General features: G+C 36.0%; 1 protein-coding gene across 5 annotated transcripts in view; it reads right to left on the minus strand.

Moving 5' to 3' along the window:
* Positions 1 to 20,302, minus strand: part of CNTLN (centlein) — a 352,113-nt gene that overhangs the window by 220,426 nt on the left and 111,385 nt on the right. For 4 of the 5 annotated variants that reach the window (XM_061425221.1, XM_061425223.1, XM_061425219.1 and 1 more), the window contains exons 4-5: positions 18,809 to 18,943; positions 18,022 to 18,192 (exon numbers count right to left, since the gene is read on the minus strand). In XM_061425221.1, the coding sequence (XP_061281205.1) occupies positions 18,022 to 18,192; positions 18,809 to 18,943 (306 nt within the window). The remainder of the gene's footprint in view (positions 1 to 18,021; positions 18,193 to 18,808; positions 18,944 to 20,302) is intronic. The other variant, XM_061425222.1, reaches the window with a different exon arrangement.

Genomic DNA, 20,302 nt, shown 5'->3' on the forward strand with positions numbered 1-20,302 from the left:
TTTCCTCTATTTCTTTGTATTGACACACTAGCCATCTAAAATCCAAGAATCTTAAAACAGTATAATTCATATTGTGGCAGTAGCCAGTGTTCCCAGTAGGTGATCTTTTCTGGTTTGGGAAAGAGCAGAAAAAAAACTTTGCTAGCAAATTACTGTATGTGTCTGTTATAACTGGTCTAGTGGTGACCAAAAGGATGCAAAGGGATTATCTCTGACCAGACTCTGAACACAGATTGGAAAAGTGGAGTTCAGTTCAGTTCAGTCACTCAGTCGTGTTCGACTCTTTGCAACCCCATGTACTGCAGCATGCCAGGATTCCCTATCCATCACCAACTCCTAGAGCTTTGTCAAACTTACATCCATTGAGTTGGTGATGCCATCCAACCATCTTATCATGGCTCAAGTGCCTTTGCACAGGGCAAAAGATGACTGGTTACAATATGCAATAGGATGCCTAAGTCACAGACTAAATGTCGTGGGAAATTCTTTGGGAAATTAAGACATTCAAAAATACCCTTTCACATGGGAGAGTTTTTAAGTCCACACATATCTTCAGAGAGAGATGCATATTCACAAAATCCAGAGGCACTTTACTTTGGGATAACCCCTGAGCTCAATGCAAATGTGGGTAAGTATTAAAGGAATGCTCTATTAGCCATCTACAAGGACTGGGAAAGGAACTTGTTTTGAATCTCTGTGTGTGATTTTTTTCTTTTTGTTTTTTTCATTTTAGCAGTTGGCAGTCAAGGTGAAATTCGGTCACAAAAGGAGGAGACAAAAGCTAAAGGACAAAGACTTCAATAACTAAATACAGTAAAGAATAAACACTTTACAAAAATAAACTGAAGCACTAAACAAAAAGACTACCATAGCCTCCAGCAGTTAAAGCAGCAAAGTCTTGGGAAGGGGTAGGATCTGATTTCCAGCATTATCATATATTTGTTACCACAAATGCCCAACTTTCAAGAACAAGAAAAGGTTACAAAGCATACAAAGAAACCAGATAATGTAGCATATTCAAAGAAACACAAAAAGTAACAGAAACAATTCCTGAGGAAGCTCAGATATCAGATCTACAAGGCAAAACTTTAAAACTTTAAAACGTTAAAACTATCTCTAGTATACTTAAAGAAAAATAAGTAAAAGAATTGAGGAAACCAGAAAAACAATGTATTAATATAAACCAAACAAATATCAATAAAGAGCCTGAGGTTATAAACATGAATCAAATTCTAGAGGTAAAAATTAAAATAATCGAAATGCATAATTCACCAGAGGGGTCAACCGATGTGAGCAAACTAAAAGATAGAACTAGTGAATTTACTGAATCTGAGGAGCAGAAAGATGAATGAAGAAAATTGAATAGAGTCTAAGAGAACAGTGGGACACAATTAACAGACAAAAATGTACATTATTTGGGAGTCCCAAAAAGAGAAGAGACAGAAGGTGGGGCGGGGAGGGGGTGGTGGCAGAAACAAGGGCCAAAAACTTCTCAATTCTGATGAAATACATGTATCTATAAAGCCAACGGCCACAACAAACTCCAAGTAAGATCAACAGAAAGAGACCCACGCTAAGATACACTACAATTAAACTTTTTAAAATCAGCCAAAAACAAAAAGAGAATTATGAGTGTCTAGTCACAAGGGCTCATTAGTGAGAGTAACACCTGATTCCTCATCAGAAATCATCAGTCAGAAGGCAATGATATATATTTAAATGATATATTTAAAGTTTTGAAAGAAAAAATGTCAAGGTTGAATTCTATACCCAGCAAAACTGTCCTTCAAAATTAGAGCATAATTAAGACATTCACAGATAAACAAAAGCTGAGGGAGTTCATTATGAAATCTAACCTATAAGAAATGCTAATGGAAATACCTCAGATAGAATGTAAAATGGTAACTCAATACCATCTGAAAATATAAAGGCTCCAGTAAAGGTAAATACATGGCAAATATAAACTGTAGTATTGTTGTATATTTGGTTTTAACTCTAATTTTTATTTTGTATATAATTTCAGAGCCAAAAATATAAAGTTATAAATCTACATTGCAGAGCACACATTTTATAAAGATGTAACTGGTGACAAAAATAACTTGAAACAGAGGGAAAAAGCAACAAAGCAGAAGAGTTTTCTATGTTATTGAAGATAAGTTAGTATCAATTCAAATTACATTGTTATAAGTTTGGGATGATAAATATAATCTTGATGGTAACCACAAAAAAATATCAAAAGAACATATACCCAAAAATGAGAAGGGAATCAAAATGTGCCATTACAAAAAAAAATCAACTAAACACAAAGGATGACAGTAATACAGGAAACGAGGGACAAAAAAAATGTAGAAGACATAGACCAAACAGGCAATAAAGTGGCAGAAGTTAATCTTTATTTACTAGTAACTACTTTAAGTGCACACAGATTAAATTCTATCAAAAGACAGAGATAGAATAAAGAAAATATTATACAACTATGTGCTTTTAGAACAGACTATCAGATCCAAAGACACAAAAAAATGAAAATCAAAGAATGAGAAAAAGTACTTCATGAAAATAATAACCAAAACAGAACTAGGATGAATGTAAGAATACTGGACAAAAAAGACTAAGTCAAAAACAGTTATAAGAGGCCAAGTCGCTTCAGTCGTGTCCGACCCTGTGTGACCCCATAGATGGCAGCCCACCAGGCTCCTCCGTCCTTGGGATTCTCCAGGCAAGAATACTGGAGTGGGTTGCCATTTCCTTCTCCAATAAGAGGCCAAAGAGGGCATTAGATATTAATCAATGAGTCAAGTCAATTCATCAAGATGTAACCACTGTAAATATACATGCACCAAAACCAAAGCCCTAAATTATACAAAGGACGGAACAGAAAGAATAGTTTTATATTAATAGATGGGTAATTCAATAGTCCACTTCAAATAATGGTAGAACCTCTAGATAGGTGAGCAGTAAGGATAAAAAGACCAATAAAACACTATGAAACAAGTATATTTAACAGATGTATATGGTTCACTCTACCCCCAAACAGCAAAATACACATTTTTCTTAATTACAAATGGAACATTCAACATATCAGACCATATTTCAAGTCAAAAAACATCTCTCAATAAATTTTAAAACATTAAAATCATACAAAGCATCTTCTCTGAGCACAGTAGATGGAGCTAAAACTCAATTAACAGAAGGAAAACTGAAAAATTCAAAACACATGGAAATTAATCAATACACTCTTGAAGAGCCAATCGATCAAAGAAGAAACCACAAGAAAATCCTAAAATATCCAGATACAAATGAAAACAAAAACATAACATGCCAAAACTCACAGGATGTAACAAAGGTCAGCAGGAAACTTAAATGCCTATACTAAAAAAGGTGACATATCTAAAACCAACAATGCAATTGTATAGCTTAGGGAAACAGAAAAGTATAGCTGAGTGATCCAAAAGGAGAAGGAAGCAATGAAATAATGAAGATTATTGTTGAAATACTTTTAAAGGCGTACAATATATTCAACTAACTCTAAAGCTGACTCTTTTGAAGACAGCAACAGAATTAAAAGAAAGAATGCAAGTGACTTGTAAGGACAGTACTACTAACCATACAGAAATTTAAAAGATGACTGAAGAATACTATAAACAATTGTCCAACAAATTAGATAACTAAGATGAAAAGTACAAATTCTGAAACATACAAAATACCTAAACTGACTCAAGAATAAATAGAAAATCTCAACCCATGATAAGTGAACTTAATCAGCTATTAAATTCTCCCAACACAGAAAATTCCCAGACCAGATGGTTTCACTGGTGAATTCTACCAAACATTTTAAAAGATTTCATACTAATTCTGTTCAAATTACTCCAAAAATGTAAGGGAGGGAACACTTCTGAACTCATTCTTTAAGGCTATCATTATCACTATCATTTATCATTAAGATCAGATAAAAATATTACACTTATTATACTAACGTCAGATAAAAATAAAGATACCCCAGCAGCATAAGGTTGGTCTAACATCCAAAAAACAAGGTAATATGCTGTACCAATAAAATGAAAGACAAATACCACATAACCATTTCAACAGATACATAAAAAGCATTTATTTGCCTAAACCCAACACCATTTTATGATTAAAAAAAAAATTCAACACACTAGGAAAAGAAGGGAATTTTCTTAACTCATAAGGTGTATCAACAACAAGCTCATTGCTAATACCACACCTAAGAGCAAATCCTTTCCTCCTGAAATCAGGAAGAAGATATAGATTTCCACTCTCTTTTTTTCTATTTAACTTCATACTAGAGACTCTAGCTAGGGTGACAGGCAATAAAAGGAGATAAAAGACATACAAATTAGAAAGGAAGAAAACGAGTTCTACTTACAGATGACATGATCTTACACACAGAAAATCCTACAGAAACAATCTGTTTAGGTAGTTTGCAAAATATAAGACTAATATAGAAAAATTAATTGCATACATAACATTAGGAATGAACCATACAAAAAGGAAATTAAGAAACAATTCCATTTAGAATAACAGAAAAAATAATTAAATATTTTAAAATATATGTATCCAAAGAAGTGCAAAGTTATAATCTGAAAACTATAACACATTACTGAAAGAAATTAAAGAAGGTTCTAAATAAATGAAACATCTCCTATTTATGAATTGGAGTTACAATATTGTTAAGATGGTAACACTCACCATACTGATGTGATTCAACAGAATCTCTATCAAAACCATATCAGCTTGCTTTTTTTTTTTTCAGAAGAAATGGAAAAGCTGATTCTAAAACTCATATAGAAATGTAAATGATAGAGAAAAGCTAACCTTGAAAAAAAAAAGACTAAATATTGAGGACACACAAATCCTAACTGTAAAATTTATTACAAATCTATAATAATCAATATAGTGTGATATAGGCATAAAGGATAAATGTATAGATCAAAGGAACAGAACTGAGGTCCAGAAATAAACCTTTATATTTACAGGCAATTTATTTTAAATAAATATGCTAGGATAAATTCAGTGGGGGAAGAACAGTCTTTTTTTTATCAAATGGAACTGGGACAATGGAATAACACATGCAAAACAATGAAAGTGGATTCCTATCAAACATCATATTTAAAAATTAACTCAAAATGGATTAAAGAACTAAATGTAAGAAATAAAACTCTTAGAAGAAAACATAAGGATCATTTTCATGATCTTGGATTAAGCAATGGTTTCTCAGATGCACATCTGAGATGCATCTGAGAATGCTCAAAAGCATGGACAACAAAAGAAAAAGTAGATAAGTTAAATATAAAAGTTTTACACTTTGTGTTCAAATAATACCATTAAGGATGTAAGAAACAACTAAGAGAACTAAAAAAAATAGTTTGAAATTATATAAATAAAAAGAGATTTGTATCTAGAATATGCACAAAAGAAATTGCATATTTCTTCAGAGATATGCAAATGGCCAATAACATAAAAAGATGACCAAAATTATTCACCTTCAGAGAAATGAAAATAAAAACAACAATGAGGCCACTCACATCCACAAAGATGCCTAAAAATCAAAAAGACAATAGTAAGTGTTGCCAAGGACAAAGAGAAATCAGAACCCTCAGACAGTGCTGTTTAGAATGTAAATGTTTTTGAAAACAGTCTGACCGTTCCTCAGAAGCTTAAAAACAAAATTATCACATGACCTTGTAATCTCACTCCTTGGTATATACCTATGAGAAATAAAAATATATGTATATACAAAATCTTGAACACACATATTTATAGTACAAATGTCCATCTAATTGAGATAAATAAAATATAGATTATCTATATAATAGAGTATATTCAACTATAAAAATAATAAAGTACTGATACATACAGCAACATGGATAAACTCTTTGAAAACATTATTCTAAGTGAAGGAAGTCAGTCATAAAAGATCTTATAATCCATGAAAATTCATTTCATTAATATGAAATGTTTAGAACAGATAAATCTATACAGTGAGAAAGCCCATAGGTGGTGATCTTGGGCTGCAAAGCTAAAGATAAATGAGGAATGATTATTAAAAGTTATAGGGCTTCTTTTGGAGTTGATGAAAATGTTCTAAAAGTAATTTTGGTAATAGTTGTAAAACCCTGCAAAAACTAAAAATTATTGGCCTGTACACTTTAAATGGATTAAATGTATGGTATGAGAATTATATGCCAAAAGAAAAAAAGGAGACAGCTTTCTTACTGACACTGTAATTGTATAAAATAAAAAACATACACGTTTTTAGAACTAATATGACATTTGGGAAAAGTTGTCGAAAGAAGTTCAAGATAATTCAGTAACACTGCTCATGTCCATAAGTAATTAATTAAAATATAATTTAAATGTTTTTAGTATAAAACAATATTTTTACAATAATATGAATAGCTAGTAATAAACATAATAAAAGCAAAGTGAAAGTGAAGTGGTGTCCAACTCTTTGCAACCCCATGGACTGCAGGAGCCCTACCAGGCTCCTCAGTCCATGGAATTTTCTAGGCAAGAATACTGGAGTGGGTTGCCATTTCCTTCTCCAGGGTATCTTCCTAACCCAGGGATCAAACCCAGGTCTCCCACATGGCAGGCAGATGCTTTACCGTCTGAGCCATCATTTTAAGAAAATTATAAAACCTTATTCCAAATTCTTAAACAGTAGATCACAATTCTTCCCAAATTAACTCATAATGTAGACAATGTTCCAATATGCCTTCTAATAGAATTTTTCAGTAAAACTAATAAAATGAGCCTTAAATATTACTAGAGAAGAGGTACATTAGGGTTCATGACTTAAAAAAAGAATAAATAAGTAGGTCACTCTAGCAAATAATGAGTAAAATTATGAAACTACAATACCTGAACACATGAAAATAATAGGAAGTCCAGAAATAAATCAATATACACATGGCAACTTAAAGATGTGAGAGAAACCGCATCACAAATCAATAAACTACTGAATACCATATTCCAATATGAATTCCAAATAAAGACTTCAGGGTATGGGAAACTTAAGACTATAAGACTTCTAGAACAAAAACATTAGAAAAGAAAATATTAACAAAAATGACTATAGAAATTTGCATACTTTGAATGTCTAATTTACATTATTCAAATTCATGGGACAGAAGTTATTTGCAATACATATGTAAAACAAAGCACTGCTATATGGAATAAAGTATGCTTACAAATTAATAAGAAAATACAAACACTCTAATAGAAAAAAGACTAAAAATCCAGTAGATAAGAAAATGCACTATCTGAATGGTAAAAAAAGGAAATGAAAATCATCATCAGAAACTCATGGAGGGGGCGGTCCTAAGATGGCAGAGGAATATGATGGGGAGACCACTTTCTGCCCCACAAATTCATCAAAAGAACATTTGAACGCTGATTAAATTCCACAAAACAACTTCTGAATGCCAGCAGAGGATATCAGGCACCTAGAAAAGCAGCCCACTGTCTTTGAAAGGAGGTATGAAAAATATAAAAGATAAAAAGAGAGACAAAAGAGGTAGGGACAGAGCTCCGTCCTGTGAGTTCAGTTCAGTCGCTCAGTCGTGTCTGACTCTGCAACCTCATGAATCGCAGCACACCAGGCCTCCCTGTCCGTCACCATCTCCCGGAGTTCACTCAAACTCACATCCATCGAGTCGGTGATGCCATCCAGCCATCTCATCCTCTGTCGTCCCCTTCTTCTCCTGCCCCCAATTCCTCCCAGCATCAGAGTTTTTTCCAATAAGTCAACTCTTCGCATGAGGTGTTCAAAGTACTGGAGTTTCAGCTTTAGCATCATTCCTTCCAAAGAATACCCAGGACTGATCTCTTTTAAAATGGACTGGATGGATCTCCTTGCAGTCTAAGGGACTCTCAAGAGTCTTCTCCAACACCACAGTTCAAAAGTATCAATTCTTCGGCACTAAGCTTTTTTCACAGTCCAACTCTCACATCCATGCATGACTACTGGAAAAACCATACCCTTGACTAGACAGACCTTTGTTGGAAAAGTAGTGTCTTTGCTTTTGAATATGCTGTCTAGATTGGTCATAACTTTTCTTCCAAGGAGTAAGCGTCTTTTAATTTCATGGCTGCAATCACCATCTGCAGTGATTTTGGAGCCCCCAGAAATAAAGTCTGACACTGTTTCCACTGTTTCTCCATCTATTTGTCATGAAGTGATGGGACCAGATGCCATGATCTTTGTTTTCTGAATGCTGAGCTTTAAGCCAACCTTTTCACTCTCCTCTTTCACTTTCATCAACAGGCTCTTTAGTTCCTATTCACTTTCTGCCATAAGGATGGTGTCATCTGCATATCTGAGGTTATTAATATTTCTCCTGGCAATCTTGATTCCAGCTTGTGCTTCTTCCAGCCCAGCGTTTCTCATGATGTACTCTGCATATAAGTTAAATAATCAGGGTGACAATACACAGCCTTGACGTACTCCTTTTCCTATTTGGAACCAGTCTGTTTGTTCCATGTCCACTTCTAACTGTTGCTTCCTGACCTACATACAGGTTTCTCAAGAGGCAGGGCAGGTGCTCTGGTATTCCCATCTCTTTCAGAATTTTCCACAGTTTATTATGATCCACACAGTCAAAGGCTTTGGCATAATCAACAAAGCAGAATAAGATGTTTTTCTGGAACATTCCTGCTTTTGCGATGATTCAGCGGATGTTGGCAATTTGATCTCTGGTTCCTCTGCCTTTTCTAAAACCAGCTTGAACATCTGGAAGTTCATGGTTCACGTATTGCTGAAGCCTGGCTTGGAGAATTTTGAGCATTATTTTACTAGCATGTGAGATGAGTGCAATTGTCCCTTCTGTCCCGGGAAGGGAGTCTTAAAAAGAGAGGTTTCCAAACACCAGGAAACACTCTCACTGACGAATCTATGGCGAGCCTTGGATCCAGAGAGCAACATAACCAGGAGGAAAAATAAATAAATAATTAAAACCCACAGATTACATGCCCAACCATAACTCCCCCAGCAGAGAAGCAGCACAGACGCCTGTATCCACCACTAGCAAGTGGGGGCTGGGTAGGGAAGCGCGGGCTGCACTGCCTAGATTAAGGACCAGGCCTAATACCCCAAGGGCAATCTGAGGGCATTAACTTGGGAGAGCAAACCAGACTGTGGGATAGCTACCATGTGAAAAGCCCTAACCTAAGACACCTCCGGGCCCACTCACAGAACTAAGGACTGAGCATAGCTAGCCGGCTGCAGACCGGCTCATCCCCCTCCAGTGACAGGCAGGCGAGGGTAGCCAGAGCCGGAAGGGGGCAATCGAGGCCCCAGAGAGGCGTTATCTACCAAATTGCAAGCAGGCTGCATTGCTAACCAAGACTTCTTGGGATTCTGGACAGTCAATATCCGCCTGAGAAGGTGCGCCAGTTGTACACCCAGAAAACTGAGCACCAGGGATGGGGGAGGCGATAAGTCACAGCAACCACGCTCACCAAACACCTGGTCATCTGAGCTGCTCAGACCTGGGACGGGCACAAAATGCAGGCCCAACCAAGTCTGTGCCTCTGAGGACTACCCGAGTACCTGAACCTGAGTGGCTTAGACCTGGGAGGTGCATACAATCCAGGGCCGGCCTCAGAAAGTTCCCGGCAGAGCAACCTAGAGCCTAAGCAGTGTAGACAGGGAAAGCACACACACTGTGAGCGAGGGCAAACCCAGTGTGGCTGAGACACTGCAAGCACACGCCAGTGTTATTTGTTTGCAGCGTCCCTCCCTCCCCACAGCACCACTGAACAAGTGAGCCTTAAAAAGTTCCACCACCGCCCCCTTGCGTCAGGATGGAAATTAAGACACTGAAGGGACCAGCAAATAGAAGAAGCTAAAACAGAGGGAACCTCCTTGGAAGTGACAGGTGCAATAGATTAAAATCCTGTAGTTAGTACTGACTACACAGGAAGGGGCCTATAGGTCTTGAGAAATATAAGCCTGATCAAAGAACTATCTGAAAATGAACTGACCCCACAATGCCCACAATAACACCAGAGAAAGTCCTAGATATATTTTTACTATTTTTTCTATCATTCTTTAATTAAAAAAATTTTTTTATTTTTAAGTCCACTATTACTCCTTTAATTTTCATTTTTATAACCTACTATTATTTTGCAAAAAAAAGAGACCCTATTTTTTAAAGCAAATTTCATATACATATATTTTATAATTTTTCTTTTTTTTTCTTTAATATTGTATTTTTGAAAATCCAACCTCTACTCTAGATTTTTAATCTTTGCTTTTTGGTATTTGTTATCAATTTTGTACCTTTAAGAACCCAATCTTCAGTACCCATTTTTACTTGGGAGTGAGATTACTGGCTTGACTGCTCTCTCCTCCTTTGGACTCTCCTTTTTCTCTACCAGGTCGCCTCTATCTCCTCCCTCCCCCTTCTCTTCTCTACCCAACTCTGTGAATCTCTATGTGTTCCGGACGGTGGAGAACACTTAGGGAACTGATTACTGGCTGGATCCATCTAGCTCCTTTTGATTCCCCCCTTTATCCTCCTGGCCACCTCTGTCTGCTTCCTTCCTCTTCTCTTCTCTGTATAACTCTGAGAACATCTCTGAGCAGTCCAGACTGTGGAGCGCACATAAGGAAGTGATTACTGGCTAGCTTGCTCTCCCCTCTTTTGATTCTACTTCATCTCATCCTGGTCATCTCTATCTCCCTCCTCCCTCTTCTTTTATCCATGTAACTCTGTGAACCTCTCTGGGTGTCCCTCACTGTGGAGAAACTTTACATCTTTAACCTAGATGTTTTATCAATGGTGCTGTATAGATGGAGAAGTCTTGAGGCTACTGTAAAAATAAGACTGAAAACCAGAAGCAGGAGGCTTAAGTCAAATCCTGAGAACACCAGAGAAATCGTGACTCCAGGGAACATTAATCGACAGGAGCTCATCAAACACCTCCATACCTACACTGAAACCAAGCACCACCCAAGGGCCAACAAGTTCCAGAGCAAGACATACCACGCAAATTCTGCAGCAACACAGGAACATAGCCCTGAGCTTCAATATACAGGCTGCCCAAAGTCACTCCAAACCCACTGACATCTCATAGCTCATTACTAGACACTTCATTGCACTCCAGAGAGAAGAAATCCAATTCTACCCACCAGAACACCGATACAAGCTTCTCTAACCAGGAAACCTTGACAAGCCACCCATACAACCCCACCCACAGCGAGGAAACTTCACAATAAAGAAAGCTCCACAAACTGCCAGAATACAGAAAGGCAACCCCGAACACAGCAATATAAACAAGATGAAAAGACAGAGGAATACCCAGCAGGTAAAGGAACAGGATAAATGCCCACCAAACCAAACAAAAGAGGAAGAGATAGGGAATCTATCTGATAAAGAATTTTGAATAATGATACTGAAAATGATCCAAAATCTTGAAAACAAAATGGAATCACAGATAAATAGCCTGGAGACAAGGATTGTGAAGATGCAAGAAAGGTTTAACAAGGACCTAGAAGAAATAAAAAAAAGAGTCAATATATAATGAATAATGCAATAAATGATATCAAAAACACTCTGGAGGGAACAAATAGTAGAATAATGGAGGCAGAAGATAGGATTAGTGAGATAGAAGATAGAATGGTAGAAATAAATGAATCACAGAGGAAAAATGAAAAAATAATTAAAAGAAATGAGGACAATCTCAGAGACCTCTGAGACAATGTTAAATGCCCCAACATTTGAATCATAGGAGTCCCAGAAGAAGAAGACAAAAAGAAAGACCATGAGAAAATACTTGAGGAGATAATAGTTGAAAACTTCCCTAAAATGGGGAAGGAAATAATCACCCAAGTCCAAGAAACCCAGAGAGTCCCAAACAGGATAAACCCAAGGCAAAACACCCCAAGACACATATTAATCAAATTAACAAAGATCCAACACAAAGAACAAATATTAAAAGCAACAAGGGAAAAACAACAAATACACACAAGGGGATTCCCATAAGGATAACAGATGATCTTTCAATAGAAACTCTTCAGGCCAGGAGGGAATGGCAGGACATACTTAAAGTGATGAAAGAAAATAACCTACAGCCCAGATTACTGTGCCCAGCAAGGATCTCACTCAAATACGAAGGAGAAATCAAAAGTTTTACAGACAAGCAAAAGCTCAGAGAATTCAGCACCACCAAACCAGCTCTCCAACAAATACTAAAGGATCTTCTCTAGACAGGAAACACAAAAAGGGTGTATAAACTCGAACCCAAAACAATAAAGCAAATGGCAACGGGATCATACTTATCAATAATTACCTTAAACATAAATGGGTTGAATGCCCCAACCAAAAGACAAAGACTGGCTGAATGGATACAAAAACAAGACCCTTATATGTGTTGTCTACAAGAGACCGACCTCAAAACAAGGGACACATACAGACTGAAAGTGAAGGGCTTGAAAAAGATATTCCACACAAATATAGACCAAAAGAAAGCAGGAGTACCAATACTCATATCAGATAAAATAGACTTTAAAACAAAGGCTGAAAGTCTACAAATAATAAATGCTGGAGAGGGTGTGGAGAAAAGGGAACCCTCTTACACTGTCGGTGGGAATGCAAACTAGTACAGCCACTATGGAGAACAGTGTGGAGATTCCTTAAAAAACTGGAAATAGAACTGCCTTATGATCCACTGAGGAAACCAGAAGGGAAAGAGACACGTGTACCCCAATGTACATCGCAACATTGTTTATAATAGCCAGGACATGGAAGCAACCTAGATGTCCATCAGCAGATGAATGGATAAGAAAGCTGTGGTACATATACACAATGGAGTATTACTCAGCCATTAAAAAGAATACATTTGAATCAGTTCTAATGAGGTGGATGAAACTGGAGCCTATTATACAGAGTGAAGTAAGCCAGAAAGAAAAACACCAATACAGTATACTAACGCATATATATGGAATTTAGAAAGATGGTAACAATAAACCTGTGTACAAGACAGCAAAAGAGACACTGATGTATAGAACAGTCTTATGGACTCTGTGGGAGAGGGAGAAGGTGGGAAGATTTGGGAGAATGACATTTAAACATGTAAAATATCATGTAAGAAACGAGTTGCCAGTCCAGGTTCGATGCACGATACTGGATGCTTGGGGCTAGTGCACTGGGACGACCCAGAGAGATGGTATGGGGAGGGAGGAGGGAGGAGGGTTCAGGATGGGGAACACATGTATACCTGTGGCGGATTCATTTTGATATTAGGCAAAACTAATACAATTATGTAAAGTTTTAAAATAAAATTAAAAAATAAAACAAAGGCTGTGAAATGAGACAAAGAAGGATACTACATAATGATCAAAGGATCAATCCAAGAAGAAGATATAACAATTATAAATATATATGCACCCAACATAGGAGCACCACAATATGTAAGACAAATGCTAACAAGTATGAAAGGGGAAATTAACAATAACACAATATAGTGGGAGACTGTAATACCCCACTCACACCTATGGATAGATCAACTAAACAGAAAATTAACAAGGAAACACAAACTTTAAATGATACAATAGACCAGTTAGACCTAATTGATATCTATAGGACATTTCACCCCAAAACAATGAATTTCACCTTTTTCTCAAGCGCACACGGAACCTTCTCCAGGATAGATCACATCCTGGGCCATAAATCTAGCCTTAGTAAATTCAAAAAAATTGAAATCATTCCAAGCATCTTTTCTGACCATAATGCAGTAAGATTAAATCTCAATTACAGGAGAAAAACTATTAAAAATTCCAACATATGGAGGCTGAACAACACGCTGCTGAATAACTAACAAATCACAGAAGAAATCAAAAAAGAAATCAAAATATGCAGAGAAACAAAGGAAAATGAAAACACAACAACCCAAAACCTGTGGGACACTGTAAAAGCAGGGCTATGGGGAAGGTTCATAGCAATACAGGCATACCTCAAGAAACAAGAAAAAAGTCAAATAAATAACCTAACTCTACACCTAAAGCAACTAGAAAAGGAAGAAACAAAGAACCCCAGGGTTAGTCAAAGGAAAGAAATCTTAAAAATTAGGGCAGAAATAAATGCAAAAGAAACAGAAGACACCATAACAAAAATTAACAAAGCCAAAAGCTGGTTCTTTGAGAGGATAAATAAAATTGACAAACCATTAGCCAGACTCAGCAAGAAACAAAGGGAGAAAAATCAAATCAATAAAATTAGAAATGAAAATGGAGAGATCACAACAGACAACACAGAAATACAAAGGATCATAAGAGACTACTATTGGCAATTATATACCAATAAAATGGACAACTTGGAAGAAATGGACAAATTCTTAGAAAAGTACAACTTTCCAAAACTGAACCAGGAAGAAATAGAAATCTTAACAGACACATCAGAAGCACAGAAATTGAAACTGTAATCAGAAAACTTCCAACAAACAAAAGCCCAGGTCTAGATGGCTTCACAGCTGAATTCTACCAAAAATTTAGAGAAGAGCTAACACCTATCCTGCTCAAACTCTTCCAGAAAACTGCAGAGGAAGGTAAACTTCCAAACTCATTCTATGAGGCCACCATCACCCTCATACCAAAACCTGACAAAGATGCCACAAAAAAAAAAAAAACTACAGGCCAATATCACTGATGAACATAGATGCAAAAATCCTTAATAAAATTCTAGTGATCAGAATCCAACAGCATTAAAAAGATCATACATCATGACCAAGTGGGCTTTATCCCAGGAATGCAAGGATTCTTCAATATCCACAAATCAATCGATGTAATATACCACATTAATAAATTGAAACATAAAAGCCATATGATTATCTCAATAGATGCAGAGAAAGCCTTTGACAAAATTCAACATCCATTTATGATAAAAAAAAAAAACCCTCCAGAAAGCAGGAATAGAAGGAACATACCTCAACATAATAAAAGCTATATATGACAAACCCACAGCAAACATTATCCTCAATGGTGAAAAATTGAAAGCATTTCCCCTAAAGTCAGGAACAAGACAAAGGTGCCCACTTTCAGCATTACTATTCAATATGGTTTTGGAAGTTTTGGCCACAGCAATCATAGCAGAAAAAGCAATAAAAGGGATCCAGATTGGAAAAGAAGAAGTAACACTCTCACTGTTAGCAGATGACATGATCCTCTACATAGAAAACTCTAAAGACTTCACCAGAAAATTACTAGAGCTAATCAATGAACATAGTAAAGTTTCAGGATATAAAATCAACACACAGAAATCCCTTGCATTCCTATACACTTACAATGAGAAAACAAAAGAGAAATTAAGGAAAGAATTCCATTCACCATTGTAATGAAAAGAATAAAATATTTAGGAATATACTTACCTAAAGAAACAAAAGATCTATATATAGAAAACTATAAAACACTGGTGAAAGAAATCAAAGAGGACACTAATATGGAGAAATATACTGTGTTCAAGAATCAATATAGTGAAAATGAGTATACTACCCAAAGCAATCTATAGATCAATGCAATCCCTATCAAGCTACCAATGGTATTTTTCACAGAGCTAGAACAAATAATTTCACAATTTGTATGGAAATACAAAAAACCTCCAATAGCCAAAGCAATCTTGAGAAAGAAGAATGGAACTGGAGGAATCAAGCTGCCTGACTTCAGGCTCTACTACAAAGCCACAGACATCAAGATAGTATGGTACTGGCACAAAGACAGACATATAGCTCAATGGAACAAAATGGAAAGCCCAGAGATAAACCCACGTACCTATAGACACCTTATCTTTGGCAAAGGAGGCAAGAATATACAATGGAGAAAAGAGGATCTCTTTAACAAGTGGTGCTGGGAAAACTGGTCAACCACTTGTAAAAGAATGAAACTAGAACACTTTCTAACAACATACACAAAAATAAACTCAAAATGGATTAAAGATCTAAACGTAAGACCAGAAACTATAAAACTCCTAGAGGAGAACACAGGCAAAACACTCTCCGACATAAATCACAGCAGGATCCTCTATGACTCACCTCCTAGAATATTGGAAATAAAAGCAAAAATAAACAAATGGGACCTAATTAAAATTAAAAGCTTCTCCACAACAAAGGAAACTATAAGCAAAGTGAAAAGACAGCCTTCAGAATGGGAGAAAATAATAGCAAATGAAGCAACTGACAAACAACTAATCTCAAAAATATACAAGCAACTCCTGCAGTTCAATTCCAGAAAAATAAATGACCCAATCAAAAAAATGGGCCAAAGAACTAAACAGACATTTCTCCAAAGAAGACATACAGATGGCTAACAAACACATGAAAAGATGTTCAACATCTCTCATTATCAGAGAAATGCAAATCAAAACACAATGAGGTACCATTTCACGCCAGTCAGAATGGCTGCGATCCAAAAGTCTACAAGCAATAAATGCTGGAGAGGGTGTGGGGAAAAGTAACCCTCTTACACTGTTGGTGGGAATGCAAACTAGTACAGCCACTATGGAGAACAGTGTGGAGATTCCTTAAAAAACTGGAAACAGAAGTGCCATACGACCCAGAAATCCCACTGCTGGGCATACACACCAAGGAAACCAGAATTGAAAGGGACACGTGTACCCCAATGTTCATCGCAGCACTGTTTACAATAGCTAGGACATGGACGCAACCTAGATGTCCATCAGCAGACAAATGGATAAGAAAGATGTCGTACATATACACAATGGAGTGTTACTCAGCCATTAAAAAGAATTCATTTGAATCAGTTCTAATGAGGTAGATTAGAACTAATAATTAGTTCTAATGCACTGGAGCCTATTATACAGAGTGGAGTAAGCCAGAAAGAAAAACACCAATACAGTATACTAACACATATATATGGAATTTAGAAAGATGGTAACAATAACCCTGTATGCGAGACAGCAAAAGAGACACAGATGTATAGAACAGTCTTTTGGACTCTGTGGGAGACGGTGAGGGTGGGATGATTTCGGAGAATTGCATTGAAACATGTATAATATCATATGTAAAATGAATCACCAATCCAGGTTTGATGCATAATATAGGATGCTCGGGGCTGGCGCACTGGGATGACCCAGAGGGATGGTATGGGGAGGGAGGTGGGAGGGGGGTTCAGGTTGGGGAACATGTGTAAACCTGTGGTGGATTCATGTTGATGTATGGCAAAACCAATACAATATTGTAAAGTAATTAGACTCTAATTAAAATAAATTTATATTAAAAATAAATAAAAAATAAATCAATTGGTTTGGAGAATATATATATATATCTACACACATGTGTTATAAATTCTTCTTAAGCATGCATACACATAGAGGGGCTATCATATTTACTAGAACCAAAATTTTAGGGGTTAGCCTTTTCAATAAAATCTATGGTTAAGAAGAAAACTGAAATTCAATAGGAAAAAATGAGCAAAAACTTTCTCAAGACCAAGAGAAAACCACAAAAAATTATTTTGAAAAATATTTATCAGAAAAGATATAAGAAGATTATGAAGACTGATTGTTCCTTTTATCTTCTATATTTTACTACAAATAAGGTCCTCTCAAGCCAAAGAAATACATATAAAACACATGTATTTTTTAACTGCTTTTTGTTTTTTTATATATTTTTAAAGGACTTGAAAAATACAATCTGAAAACTATACTGCAATGAATTCTAGTTATATCTATAAATTTAAGCCCTAATTAAAAAAAGCCAAAATTCATAATTCTAAATGTGTTTTTTAAACATATTTTATTTCAAAATGCAATAGCCTTTATTTTTTAATGATTACATTTTAGATAAGTATTTGAAGTCAGTTTCCTGCTTTGCAACATCAATTTTTAAAAAGCTATGGGTCTTAAGTGAAGGAATATAAATTAATGCTAGTCCCCACTGGTGGATTTGAATATATAACTTGCTATTTAAAGAAAATAACATGTAATAAACTTCCTAAGAAGTTAGATTCAAAATAACAGCATGGATTCCATTCTCATTCCATACCTTTACTTTTGCATCAATGCTAAATTTTTCTTTTCTCCAATGTGCTTCCTGCTTCCTCAGTTTCTCCAGCTCATTTAGCAGGTCAGCGCAGTGGGTACTTAATTTCTCATTTTCCTCCTTCAGATTTTTTATAACCAGCCTGTTTTGCTCTTCCTTAATCTGCACACACTCCTTAGTGTCCCGTAGAATAGTACCACAAGGGCCGATACAAAAAACAACAACAACAACAAAAAAGCTGAGAACTAATCCGCAAATACAAACTGTGCAATTTTACGCTCCCAGAAGCTTCTTCTATATTTGATGGCCAAGGTCACCTGTATACTTTCACTGGCCTCTTTTCATGCAGGTGGATGGGTCATATTTTTCACTGGATGACAGCTTTGATGAGTACACATTTGCAAAGAGCCCATTAATTGATCAAGCTGCCTTTGATGCTGTCCCCAGCTATTTTTGAGACCCACACAGACATAGCCTCCCAGACCTGGGTTTTATCAATTAATAATGCCAGTCCCATCAGAATCTAATTACAAGAAGCCACATATTCACACTCCTACTTTCTTAGCTCCATTTCCATCATTAACTATTTATTGGAAAGTTATAAAGCTTAGAGTCTAAGCTTTAAAGTATCTTTCTCAGAGTTTTTTCATGTGAGAAAACTGTATGGTACAGCAGGGCCTAAGGCAATTTCTCCTCCAAGCTTGTCACTTTCTGTGCCACAAAGGCTGACAAAGCTTAAAGTAGGACTTCAAAGAAATAGTAGGGTAAAACTATGTACAAGTCAACACACCTTAACTTCTTGACTTTTCTCTTTAAATTTCTTCTGCAAGTCACTGAATTCTTTCCTTAAGAAATCATTTTCTTCATCTACTGCAATCTTCCGTTTTACAAGGTCATTTATTTCCTGTGTTAGTCCTGATTCTCTCTGGAAAAAAAAAAAAAAGCAAAATTACTGATGAATTGGTATTTCTAAGAAAAGATAATTTCATAAGAAAAGTTTGAGAGTTTGATTGGTAATATTAGAATTAACTAGCTTTCATAATAACATCCATTATCATAATTTCTCATTTCCTGTGACATGCCCAGAAATTGTCAAGTAAATTGTGCAAACACGTGCCTAGTTACTAGTTTAAAATGAAGTACACGTACAAACTGGACACCAAATATTCAGCCTCATACAGAAAGCAAACTTTTTGGATTTAGTTGTGCAATAGGAAAAAACCCCAAAATTTTACAAAATATTCTAATTAAAGAAAATGCGTATGTGGCTAAAATAAGAATTACCATCTAAAACATTTTTTTTAGAAAAACAGTTTTGTGAAAGCATGAACAATTTTAAAGAATGAAAAACAGCAAGTCTGTTTTGATACCCAAAATATCTTGCTGTGTAGAAAGATATTCAAAATATTAATATTGCCACAATTTTTAACCAAATATTCTTCTCACCTACCAGAAATATCTGAATCTCATTGAAGGATGTATCCATGACTCGTTTCTTAGTTTCCCTCCTTTCTAATCTTTACAGCTTTTCCCTCAGAAATCTTACCCACTCTCCTGGATTCTGGTTTCGTCTCTGTCTAAAAGACCGCTGCTGCTAAGTCGCTTCAGTTGTGTCCGACTGTGTGTGACCCCATAGATGGCAACCCACCAGGCTCCCCTGTTCCTGGGATTCTCCAGGCAAGAACAGTGGAGTGGGCTGCCATTTCCTTCTCCAATGCATGAAAGTGAAAAGTCAAAGAGAAGTCACTCAGTCGTGTCCGACTCCTAGCGACCCCATGGACTGCAGCCTACCAGGCTCCTCCATCCATGGGATTTTTCCAGGCAAGAGCCATAACCTGGCCCTAACTCTCTTCCAACTACCAATACCACATTTTCAGTTTCCAATCAAAATACCTCCATTTTAATTATCTACTGCCATCTCAAACCAACATGCTAAAACTGATATCCATGCCCTAATACTGACTCTTTGCCAAACTTACTCAACTCTTGTCAACTCACTTATTTTTTCAACTAATATTTGAATCTATTATTCCTAAGTTTTTTTGCACTGTTTAATTTAGGATTTCCATTTTATTTAAATATTATAAAATTCACATTTGATATGTACTGTTATATTTTATATTTATTTTATATAGCAAGAACAACTATATTATTTTGATAATTTTTATTAGAGTATAGTTGTATTACAATGTATTATTAGCTTCTGCTGTACAGTACAGTGAAGATTAGAGACACCGTGGGAACATTTCATGCAAAGATGGGCTCGATAAAGTATAGAAATGGT

Source organism: Bos javanicus, chromosome 8 (genome assembly GCF_032452875.1).
Source record: "Bos javanicus breed banteng chromosome 8, ARS-OSU_banteng_1.0, whole genome shotgun sequence".
In the NCBI taxonomy this organism is placed as follows: Eukaryota; Metazoa; Chordata; class Mammalia; order Artiodactyla; family Bovidae; genus Bos; species Bos javanicus.